Source organism: Papilio xuthus, unplaced genomic scaffold (genome assembly GCF_000836235.2).
Source record: "Papilio xuthus unplaced genomic scaffold, Pxut_1.1 DF824992.1, whole genome shotgun sequence".
NCBI lineage: Eukaryota > Metazoa > Arthropoda > Insecta > Lepidoptera > Papilionidae > Papilio > Papilio xuthus.
The window spans coordinates 3,668,162-3,679,468 of record NW_013533657.1 but is presented as its reverse complement, the minus strand read 5'-3'; the positions used below and the strand labels follow the sequence as shown (position 1 = coordinate 3,679,468).

The following is an 11,307-nucleotide window of genomic DNA, read 5'->3' as shown; positions in this document are numbered from 1 at the left end:
ATATGATTTAACTTCATCTCGCTGTGGAAGCTGTGTTTTAAGTAATTTCTATATCTTTGTTATGCAGAACTTAAGTTATGGTCGGTATTGGATAAGTTAGACTTGCTTAGAGTGAAGAATATTCTAGATGTTTACAAAGTAAATGCTAAAAAAAGTTAAGAAATAAATATCAACATTATTCTGGAAAATAAATTCTATAAAATTGTAAATTGTAACATGTTAAATAAAATTCACTCCAAGCAAGATGTTGCATAAAAAGCAAGCACCACATGACACGACGAGCAAGTTGCCGTGACGTCATCATCCTCAAGTCTCATGTTATTGTGGTCGTGTTGCTGTATTTTATGTTCGCTGTCGCATAAGTCGATTAGTTTTACGAAGCTTGTTTTTCCTTTAGATATAATGTACGCGTAGTGAACACCAAAGGTGCTGTTTGGACGTTGACTGTACAAGCATTTACGTCGGATGGGAATGTTTTTAATAAAAAAAAAGATTTTGTTGTATTATAATTATGTTCCTTTATATTTCTTGTTTTATTTTATACTAATGAAAAATAAGGCGAATAAAAATGTTATTATTACTAAAAAGCATATTACATAAATGGTAAATAAATAACATAAATTTAATAAAAAAAACTTAAAACAATCTGATTGAGCCACTGATAGATGAAATAGCGCCATCTATTGTCTGCGACTTAAAACAAAGATTTTCTTTAATTTAAACTAAATAAACTATAATATTTGTTAACACTGTCGTATTTTAGGATATACTTGTAAACCAAAAAAAAGATTAAGCAATGAAAAAAGTTTGTGTGGGTGAGATTTGAACTCATTGTTTTCATAAGTCGTTTAGGTTTGACTACCTAGAATAGTCGTAAAAAAATCTCTCTGCCTCTGATCTGTTAACCTATAAACACGTGTATGAAGCTCTCTTCCACTCCAAGACCTTTGAGGATGTTTAGAGAGATGAAGGTAAATTCCTTCGGTCCACAGATACAAGTAAAACTCGTGTCATCGTCGTAATCAATTTTATGTTCGCCAAATATTTCTGGCAGAAGCTTAGCGCTGATACGTCCCTTACGACCTTTCCATGTGTCACCCGAATTCGAAAGTATGTGAATTACGTTGAATCTAAGAAAAAATACAGTAATAATTAAATATATAACTTTAAGCAATAGATATACTATTATAAATATTAATAACTTTAGGCAATAGACAAGAGAAAGCGCTGTCTCCTGAAACACAGTTTCAACTAGTTCTGGAGACAGAGCCCACAAAATCATGTGAATAATGTTTTCTTTGCCCAAAAAAGAAAAAAAAAAACAATTAAAAAAAATTGTAAAATTGAGGTTATGTGTAGGTTACAAAATGGCAAATTCTAAATTTCGACTAGCGAAATATAGTAATATTTTTTTATTAAAGAGAATGAGAGAATATGTTTTAATACAGATGGGTTTTTCAGAAACAGACGGTAAGTGCAGGTTGAATTTTACCTTTTATCTTCATTTCCCAACGCGGTCATTTTATCATGAAACATAATATCTTTTTCTGTCTTATTGAAGTACAAGAGATGGACATAATCACTGAAAACAAAATTAATATACACGTGAATTATTACTATCGAAAACTGATGACTTATTTTAGACAATAACGCTACATACCAATTGGGATTAGATCTTGTTAACATAAATGTAATAAGACCGAGCATTGGCGTAATACCGGTACCAGCAGCCAGAAGATACATTGTTCTAGTTGATTTCAACTGTAAAAACAGTTTAGAAATAGTAATACAATAATCGTTTAATAGTGAGCCTCCATTTCTTGTACGAATGGATGATTCGTCTAAAATTCAAATTTTTCTTCTGCCCTTTGTTCAAAAAGTTTTCTTGCTTATTATGGTAGTCACTAAAATTAATTTGATGAGTATACTCTACTAAATAAAATGATCTTACTCTATGCAGTTGAAATGTGCCATACGGTCCTGCAGCTTTCACCAGTTCCCCGGGATTCAATGAGGTGAGCATTGGTGAGAGGATGCCGTTGTCATATCGTTTTACTGCGAGACGTATGTCACTGTTTGTGCTTTCCTCATCCCAGTATTTATTAACCGGAGTATAAGATCTTACGTACTCGGAACCTGGCAAATAAGAGAAGTTATTACACATTTTCTACGTTAAGCAACTTGTATTCTACCGTCGTAGCACTTGGGTAAAAGCGTGTCATCTCTGTTATTCTCTTTTGAAAAAACAGACAACAAAATGTACCACAGTGAAATACGGTAACCATATATTTAACAGTTAATGTTTTCAATAATTTCATTGGCAAAGTACTGTAGCTATATTATTCGGAAAATATCATTAATTTATAATAAACCCCTTCCAAATAATTCCAGGGACGAACACCTAACTAGTATTTTTTAGTCAGAATAATAAAGTGATAGCAGGTGAGATTAATCACAAAGTTGATCCATCACTGTCTACAAGTTACGTGTTCTCATCCCTCGAGGAATGTACTCAGCCTCCCGCAGGAATCTGTATCATCAATCACATAGATCAAAAGAGTTTGTATATTTGTTGTAAATTACTCCTAATAACTTGAAAAATACTTTCATATACCTTCATAATAAATTTTACTAAAGGGAATAAAATGGGTAGTTATGTAACTTTTTAATATAATCTGTCAGTTGCATCAAAGGAACATTTCTACAATAACGTGTTTTTAAAGTTCCATGTAAAAGGTTCTTTTGGGATATTTAGTGTTTGTGTAATTGTATTAATTATTTGTAACTCACCAGCTATAGTTTGATGCACCCTTACGTGATGTCCGAGTGGTAGAACAATGGATCCAGTGCGTGGAGACATCGCTAACATCCAGCTATCGTGAGTCAATGTTTTTTTACAAATAACTTTGTAGTCGAGTATTTTATGTGACGTTATTTTATTCGGTGACCCTACTGTTATTTCACCGCAACTTTTCCATATTTTACTCTCAGCCTTTTGAGCTGTTATCTAAAAATATGACAAATGTTAATACATTTATTCTAATAAAATATAGTAGATATTATATACAACATTTTATAAAAACATACCTCTATTTTTCCGGTATGGTAACACACTTTCGTTTGTAAATCTTGTACAGATTCTTCTAACAATACCTTAATAGTCTGCAACCAACCATTGATCGTAACTTCGATGATCAAATTGCCTTCAGCAATACGCGAATACGCGCCCGGATTGCTCAAAGGTCCTGTATACACTGCGATGGTTAATTGTTTAGGAGTTTGTTCCCAATCATAGAATAGAGCGGGCGGAACGTCTTCTGGAGGTATTTCCTTTTTAAATATTTTCAAAGTTCCAAGGTACCCAGGTAAAGATAATTCTTCAAGTTCCAAACTTGTATTTAACGCGTCTAGAAAATCATCTTCGGGTAAAAGTCTCTTCTTTCTTGGCGGAGTTGTGTAATTTGTCAATTTATTTCTAATAACGATTCTGTCTTGTGTAATTGACGATGGTAGGAGTAAATCGGATTCAGGAAAAGAATCGTTCGCGTCGAAAAATATGTCTTGAGTTTCGACACGGAGTGTTCCAACTAAACATTTGACTAGAAGAGAGTCGTAATTGATCCACGGATGAATTTTGTCAAATAACTCCGTTGCATCTCTGCCAGCTCCGCGCATTAGTTCCTCTGCTCCTGCGAATAAAATAGGATTTACGGTGTATATTTGCAAAACATCCTGTATGTATTACTTGTATTTGGTAACTTACCTCCAGGGTGGAAAGGAAGATAGTGCGTGATATTATAAACACGGCCTCGAATCGCCAGCCACGCGTCATCTGTACAAAAAACATTTATTCAAAATCATCATTTAAAATTTAAAGAAAAAAAGAACTATTCTAAACAACGCTTACTTTTAGTATTATGTTGGTTTAGTTCGTAAGGATGTATCATCCGTACCCGGCCGCCGACCCCGGTCAGATCAACTCCCGAATTACCCAAACGTATCCAATCTATAAGACCGTTCCCTGATTTCAAGTAGTTTTTATTGTTTTTCGCCTCACCTAAAAATCAATTATCATTAAATTAGAAGCTCCTGTACACAGATAAAAAAATAACACAAAAAACTACACAAATAAGTTATTTATAAATATTAATCTTACTTGTTTCTTTAGCAGTTAAACAGATAGTACTGTAATCGCCCAATATCATATGAAAGGGATCTTAATGATTCAATTATTATTAATGCTTTGTGAGTCAATACAAGTATAGTTAAATATCAACTACAAATGCTTATTAATAAAGGAATTATATTTGTGTCGAAACACGCGCGATGTTAATAATTAATAAGCAATCAACATAACTATGACACTAGCAATCAGGCAATCAGCACGTTCCCGTTGCGGTTAGCTCTCCCATCTACGGAATCAATATTAATTATGTTCCATCTCTCTGTACACTTTAATTATGTCATAATGTTTGTTTACAACTTTGATAAGATACATTTTGTTTGATCAACTGATTAATTGATAGGTTTGTTTATGTAGCGGAAATTAATAGGTATTAGGACTACGGACGGACACATAGGGTAATCTGGTCTTAAAATACGCATGCGATAAAAGTACGTAACATCAATTCCCGTGACATTGTTTACAATATTCGGCTAACTTAAGTCGCAATTTGGTTTCAACTGTGATTAAAAGTGGTGGACGATGGAATATAGATAATTAAACAAAGACAAAATTGTATTACAAGGTCTGTTCCCAATATGCCGTCAGTTTACAATATAATTAGAGAGATTATAAACTCACGATATATACAATTTGACGGTGGTATAAAAAAAATTTTATTCAGTACAATGTAAAAGACCTTAAAAACTCTTTTTAAATTCTAACGCTGTTGATACAAACTAAAATTGAAGTCCGTTTTATTCGTTCGTATTTTTACAGTTAATACTTTTTGTTGGACAAATGAAAAAACTCAATTATGCTATTCAAACAGTTTTATTTAAAATTGCGCAAAGTTCTCGAGTTTTTACTGAAGTATTAGATTATTTCACCCGTTACTTTTTGAAAACTTTGGAAAATAATACAAAAGTTGAGACTAGCTTGTACTTTTTGGTCTGTATTTTCTATGTCCATTTTGTACATTCAGAAATTGTTAATATAACTTCCATGAAACCAAATTGAGTGTAGAAAAACTTTGGTTTAATGTAAGTCAATAAAAATAACTTACTTGATATAGTAGACGACGTGTCTCTGGAATCAGGACAACGATTGCAAATGAAACAATAAAATAATTTCCTTATACTCATATTTAAATGATAAGGATATTTACACACTAGTAAATATCTTGTATCTTATGAAATATTTACAGGCACGAAAATACTAAAATATTAATACGTTTGTATACTTCATTACTCTGAATTGTACTGACTGGCAAGCAAATGAAACATACGTTCAATACTCACATTAGTATGCTGTCTGTAGCTCCTTCATCCTGAATATGGGAGCTGAGGTTTTGGAACATAGACAAAACGCGTCACCACATCGTTATTGAGCTACTTTTGTGTCAGGAGACCACATGAGTTATCACGTAGACTTGTGATGTCTTTAAATAATGGAAAATGTATATTTCAGTAAATTTTATTCAAGATTCCCAAGGGATTACAATAATTGTTATTTAAAATCATTTATATGGCTTGTTGTTCATATCTTAAGGTCCAGATTTCTTTTATTTAATTTTAGTCTTTCAAAGTAATGTTAAGTACAAATGTAATAAAGAATGTAAGTAGCTTTCTCTGTTAAACAAGCTAATCGTGATCGTAAAAACTATAAATAACGTAAAAGAAACGCTAATAAAAGTTCTGAGGACAAAAAATTAAGTCAATTCACGTAGAACCTTATTACGTGAGTTGAGGAAGGTACAAACATAGGCATAAAATCGAATCAAATTTTCTTTTCTGTAACAAAGTTTTCACCTTCTTTTTGAAATCCATCTTTTTATTTAAACTTTATTATTCTCGTTTAAAGTTACAAGGACAATCCAGATGTATGCTTTATAGGCAAAGTATACATACATTGTTTGTTATATCTCCACGTGTTTCAATGAAATTACTTATTTTATTTTTGTTATGTAATAGTCAATAACTTTTTAAAAGCATCATTGTAACAAACCTATTAAGACTGAGTCATTTTATTCATAAGTAGTCAAGTGAATTAGCAGTGTGGGGGTGTGTGAATGATGATGTGATGGCGAGTGCGGCATGACTGTGTAGTATTTAGGAGAATATGTAGGAGGTCACTTACACATAAAATTAATTTGAATCGTAAACCATGACTTAATTAAACTTTTGAATATTTAAGTTATGTCTTAAACTTATCGTATAAAAGTTTGAACGTAAAATGTTATCTTAGTGAGGGAGCACTCTATCGCGGGTTACGTGCTCAAAGTAGCCAATCCCTCTGACATCTTTGAAGATAGTTAAAGAGTTTGAACGTGATGAAAATTAAATTACGTCGCAAACTTACTTTTAAGGTTATCTTAAAGAATATAAATAATGAGGCTGTAGATTTTTTGAACATGTATTAATTAAAATGAGCGAAGAAACTTTAGTTTCTTTAAATATGCTGCTTCTTATCGTTGTTTCGTCTTCTGTTATTTAACACGGAATTAATTATTTGTGAAAGCTTGTTTTTCTTAATTATCGTATCAAAATGATAAATAAAAAATTCTACAAAAAGTAATTTGAACATGAATTAGGATTAACTAGATACTGTGAATAATATGAGAACCATTGATAAAAATAATTAAAGATTCCAATAAATATTCAAAATTAAAAAAAATCTGCTAACCAAACGATCTTCGAATCTTCCAATCGTTATCTCGAACAATGGAAACAATAGGTACAAAGAATCTCTGGATAAAGCAAATTCTTTTATATAATTTTAATAACGTAAAATATATTAAAAAGAAACACAACTGCTGCAAAATGAAATAATAATTTGAATCAAAATTAATTACATATAATTATGTACAAAAAGTATGTACATAATAAGTACCTATATACTCGTACTTATATGTTGCTACAAATAGTCTTTTTACTATGTCATGCCAAAGTTTATAGCTAAATATCTACAGTAAGGGTCTATTAAGGTTGAGTGTCGGCTGTTCTAAACGACACACAAAAGGAAAAAGGTCTGAAATTATCAACAGACTTCTCTTTTTTAAGAGAACACTTTGAACCTTTAATTAAAAAAGCACGTGACAAGAAAACAAATTGTATTTTTTTATATATATAGCCAAAAAAAAAATAGTATAATATGTACATATTTTATAATAATTTATATTGCATTATATTATTATTTTTTTTGGCTATATATTTCTGTAATATTTAGAAAACGTTTTGACAAAAAGTTAAGTAGTTAGGTTCAATATATTTTTGAGTACATTCATCATCATCAGCTCACTATATGTCCCCACCGAGGGGCTCGGAGCCTACCCTAAGTAAAGGGTGATTAGGCCATAGTCAACCACGCTGGCCAAGTGCGGGTTGGTTGATTTCACACATATCTTTGAATTTCTTCTGAGATATGTGCATGTTGCATCACAATGTTTTCCTTCAATGTAAGAAGTTGGGTGTATTATTAAATAATAATTAAGTTTTCAGCTTAGTCGTGATGTTTACATAAATAGTGTCTTTATATATTACTGCATAACTACATTTTATTTATCGATAAGTATATTAAAAAAGTTGGTAAACAGTTTTTATTAGAAAGAACGTGAAAGTACAGTTTTAATTACAAAATCTAGTCGGAAACCTTTGAGCAGTAAATTGGATTTTTTTGTGACAGGGTTCACGACAGCGACGCTTTCAGTGGAAATAACTTTTGATGAACGACATCGTTGTTGCAATCAGGAAATACAAAATTGTTTTTAAGTCAACATTAATACAATGATTTTAGAATTTAAGGACAAGTTAAAATAACTCTAAATTAATACATCGTTTAAAAATCATATATTCTTACCTTTTTTATGTAATAAATTAAAAAAATCATTTCCAAAACAAATCGATCGTGTTGATATTAACATAGCTATGGCATCAGTCTATATTTTTTCGAAATAAATCCGGAATAAGAACTAATCATGACTACAAGATGAGTGAGAGAGTACAATGTGAAAGAGAGAGATGAGACTATGGCCTAATCACCCTTAACTTAGGGTAGGCTCCGAGCCCCTCGGTGGGGACGTATAGTGAGCTGATGACGATGACAAGATGAGTGAGAAAAAAGAGTAAGTCGTTAAATACAGAATAATAAGAATCTCCGTTGTTTTCTGAGACGAAAATCTCTGTATGAAACATAGCGTCATCACTTTCATTATCTTTGACAAAACAGAGTAAATGTATTTAAAACGGGAATTTTGGTCTCAGAAACGCACGGTTATAGAGGATTCGTTAGAAAAATATTTTATATAAGATGTAAAAATACTTCATGTGCTATGTATAAATGAATATGTATACCACAAAATTTCTTAATAATATAATTTAATGTATCATAGACTACCCTTAGTTACGACCCTCGTAGGGACAACGTATATATTATTAATTATCTACGGCCTTGTAGCGTGGCCGATAAAATGCGCCCTCCATATTGATTATGGCAGTAAATAATAAATTGAGTTTACTTAGCAATACGGCTATACTGAACTCATTTCGTTATGACACATTTTGGGGAAAGATTCTTTCCAGTTTGATCCAAATTACATCGATATATAAGTACCTACCCAAGTATTTCTCTATCTTGTTAATATTTCTAATTTTTTTAATTTTTTTTTATATCAAAAGATGGCAAACGAGCAAGCAGCCACCTGAAATCGCTGAAATAGCGAAGTGACCGATGCCCATAGACATACGCAATTGCATATGCGTTGCCTTCCTTGAATCGACGGAGGAGAGGATGCACAGAAAGAAAATATCTTCCCTTTCCATGCATCCTCTCATCCGGTAAAGAAAAGGATGGGAAGGAAAAGAGGACTAAATTAGGCCTCCGGGACGCACATACCTCAGACGAAACGCGGAATTGCTTCCACTTCACGCTTGTCTTCTGTATGGTCGCGGTCTTTCACCGGGCCGATTCGTGCGAAGATGTTAAAGCGGGCTCTACCACTGTTCATGTATATTAATGTATCTTAGAGGAAGTTTTAATGTAGCGCCAGTGATCAATAGATAGAGTCGTAGAGATTACCATGGTTTGGACATGTTATGCGGAGGGATGATGATATAAAAAAAAAGTAATGAGATTGAATCAGGATGGCTACAAAGGTAGAGGAAGACCAAAAAAGTATGGAATGACTGTGTGAAAAAGGATATGCGTAGGAAAGGGTAGATTCGTATATAACCAGTAGTTTTTATCTCAATTATTGATCTTTGTAATTCCGAGCGGATGGAGTCGCGGATGACAGCTAGTTATAAATATCTGGCTGAAATAAAAAACAAATGCTAGCGAAAAGAAACAAAAGAATAATTAACATATTAAGAATTTTACAATAAATAATTATTGAGTTAAATATGTTGAGAATTTCCTTAGTTTATAGATATCGCTGTTATTCAAATTTAATTAGTGAATCCATCATAGAGTGCCGTATCGCACGTCGCTGATTAATGGGAAACAGTAACTCGTGCTCTCTGAATTTTGTTACGTAATAAATCTTTACTACTGATTGAAATTTAAGCTCTATCGCCCAAAAAATGTAACATCGGTGGTCAGACACTAAACTAAAAAAAATGCTAAATTGAGATTTAAGATTTAACGCATTTTATGCTGAGATATTGTTAGTATTAATCATAGTATTTATAGTGTGAATTAGCTGTCGCCTGCGATTCCGTCAGCGCGGAATTAAAAAAAACTTAGTGAGTATATGTTCTTCCAAACTATGTGCCATATTCACCAAGATCTGTTGAGCCTTTCCGGAGATAGCTTCAAGGATACATCAATCCATCATTCCAAACATTTGAATATATATTTTTAGTAAGTTATAAAAAAATCTAGACCAACTAGATGAAAATTTATCTGAAAAATAACTGGATTAGTTCCTTACATTGAGTTATGGGAGATATATTTGAGTTAGAACGGTTACTTTAAAGAATTTTTAAATTATATGAATTCGTTCCGCGAACATTTTTGGTAAAATTTATCTTTATTGAGAAATGAATTTTCCTTTTCCTTTAGCCTTTTCGTTACATAAACTTCCTTCCCGGTGCCGGATGTTGAGTGTTAAAGTTATTTTTCACAAGTTACTTATGTTAGGGTAACTTTTGTAGTAACTTAAGCACTTAGAGCAGCTGTTTTATCGTAGTGTAAGTTTGGTCACAATTTTTTTATATATAGCATATAAATCTAAAATAAGACTAAATTAGTTACGTGATCAATTTAATTAAGTAATGTTATTTTTAATATTAAAGTAATTTTAATTATTATGATTCTGGTTATGGTATTAAGGCAAAACATAAAATGCTTATGGTGTAGCAAAATTTCAATTTGGTTGATTTTTGATTTTCAGCTCCCTAGTTTTTAATATACTTACTACATAAAGGTCCGTGCAATACAAACGTTTTACTGAATTAATTAGGTACGACTTAGCTCACGCGTTTTAACAGTGGTAGAGCCCGCTTTAACATCTTCGCACGAATTGGCACGGCTCGCCCGGTGAAATACCACGACCACTCAGAAGACAGGCGTTAAGTGGAAGCAATTCCGCGTTTCGTCTGATGATGATGATGTGCGTCCCGGGTGCCTAATTTAGTTCTCTTTCCCTTCCCACCCTTTTTATTATAAGGAAAGGATGGGAAGTGGAAGTGGACTTTCCGGTTGACAGGATGCATAGAAAGGGAAAATATTTTCTCTCTGTGCATCCTCTCCTCCGTTGATTAAAGGTAGGCAACGCATATGCAATTGCTTATGTCTATGGGCAACGGTCACTTCGCTATTTCAGCGATTTCAGGTGGCCGCTCGCTCGTTTGCCACCTTATAATATAAAAAAAAACGTATAACGGTGACTGCACCGACTAATTTCGGACCCCCGATGGGTCTCATACTCACGAAATTTTAAACAATTTAACATACGTTTTATTTATTAAAACCTTCTTAATGTAAAAGAATAAGGCCTACTCATTGCAATCTTGCAATTTTAGTTGATTGTACAAAGCAAATTTCATATTACAATTTTTAGTCACGTATTATATTAATGTTAAAGTTGACAAGTCAATTTACAGTACAAGCGACGTGGGCGTGGGCTATATCAAAGCCTGCACGGT

At 32.5% G+C, this 11,307-nt stretch overlaps 1 protein-coding gene across 2 annotated transcripts; it reads right to left on the bottom strand.

The window, feature by feature from the left end:
* Positions 1 to 593: 593 nt before the first annotated feature.
* LOC106126595 (cytochrome b5 reductase 4-like) lies at positions 594 to 5,401 on the bottom strand. 2 transcript variants are annotated; one of them, XM_013324318.1, is made up of 9 exons: positions 5,229 to 5,401; positions 3,908 to 4,057; positions 3,764 to 3,832; positions 3,088 to 3,689; positions 2,791 to 3,007; positions 1,952 to 2,136; positions 1,661 to 1,761; positions 1,493 to 1,582; positions 594 to 1,130 (listed from the first exon to the last, which is right to left on the bottom strand). In XM_013324318.1, exons 1-9 carry the CDS (start codon positions 5,305 to 5,307, stop codon positions 902 to 904), a joined length of 1,722 nt encoding a protein of 573 aa, XP_013179772.1. In that variant the 5' UTR covers positions 5,308 to 5,401; the 3' UTR covers positions 594 to 901. The 2 variants fall into 2 exon arrangements, with proteins under 2 accessions (XP_013179772.1, XP_013179773.1); XM_013324319.1 differs by lacking the exon at positions 5,229 to 5,401 and adding an exon at positions 4,157 to 4,234.
* Between the last annotated feature and the right edge of the window lie 5,906 nt (positions 5,402 to 11,307).

Bases quoted from the DNA above. Each gene is read 5' to 3' on its own strand.
- LOC106126595 (XM_013324318.1), bottom strand. From the start codon at position 5,307: ATGAGTATAAGGAAATTATTTTATTGTTTCATTTGCAATCGTTGTCCT. The intron at 3,008-3,087 runs GTATGTTTTTAT...TCATATTTTTAG, and splicing joins ACCATACCGGAAAAATAGAG to ATAACAGCTCAAAAGGCTGA. The intron at 1,131-1,492 runs GTAAAATTCAAC...ATTTTTTCTTAG, and splicing joins TTGGGAAATGAAGATAAAAG to ATTCAACGTAATTCACATAC.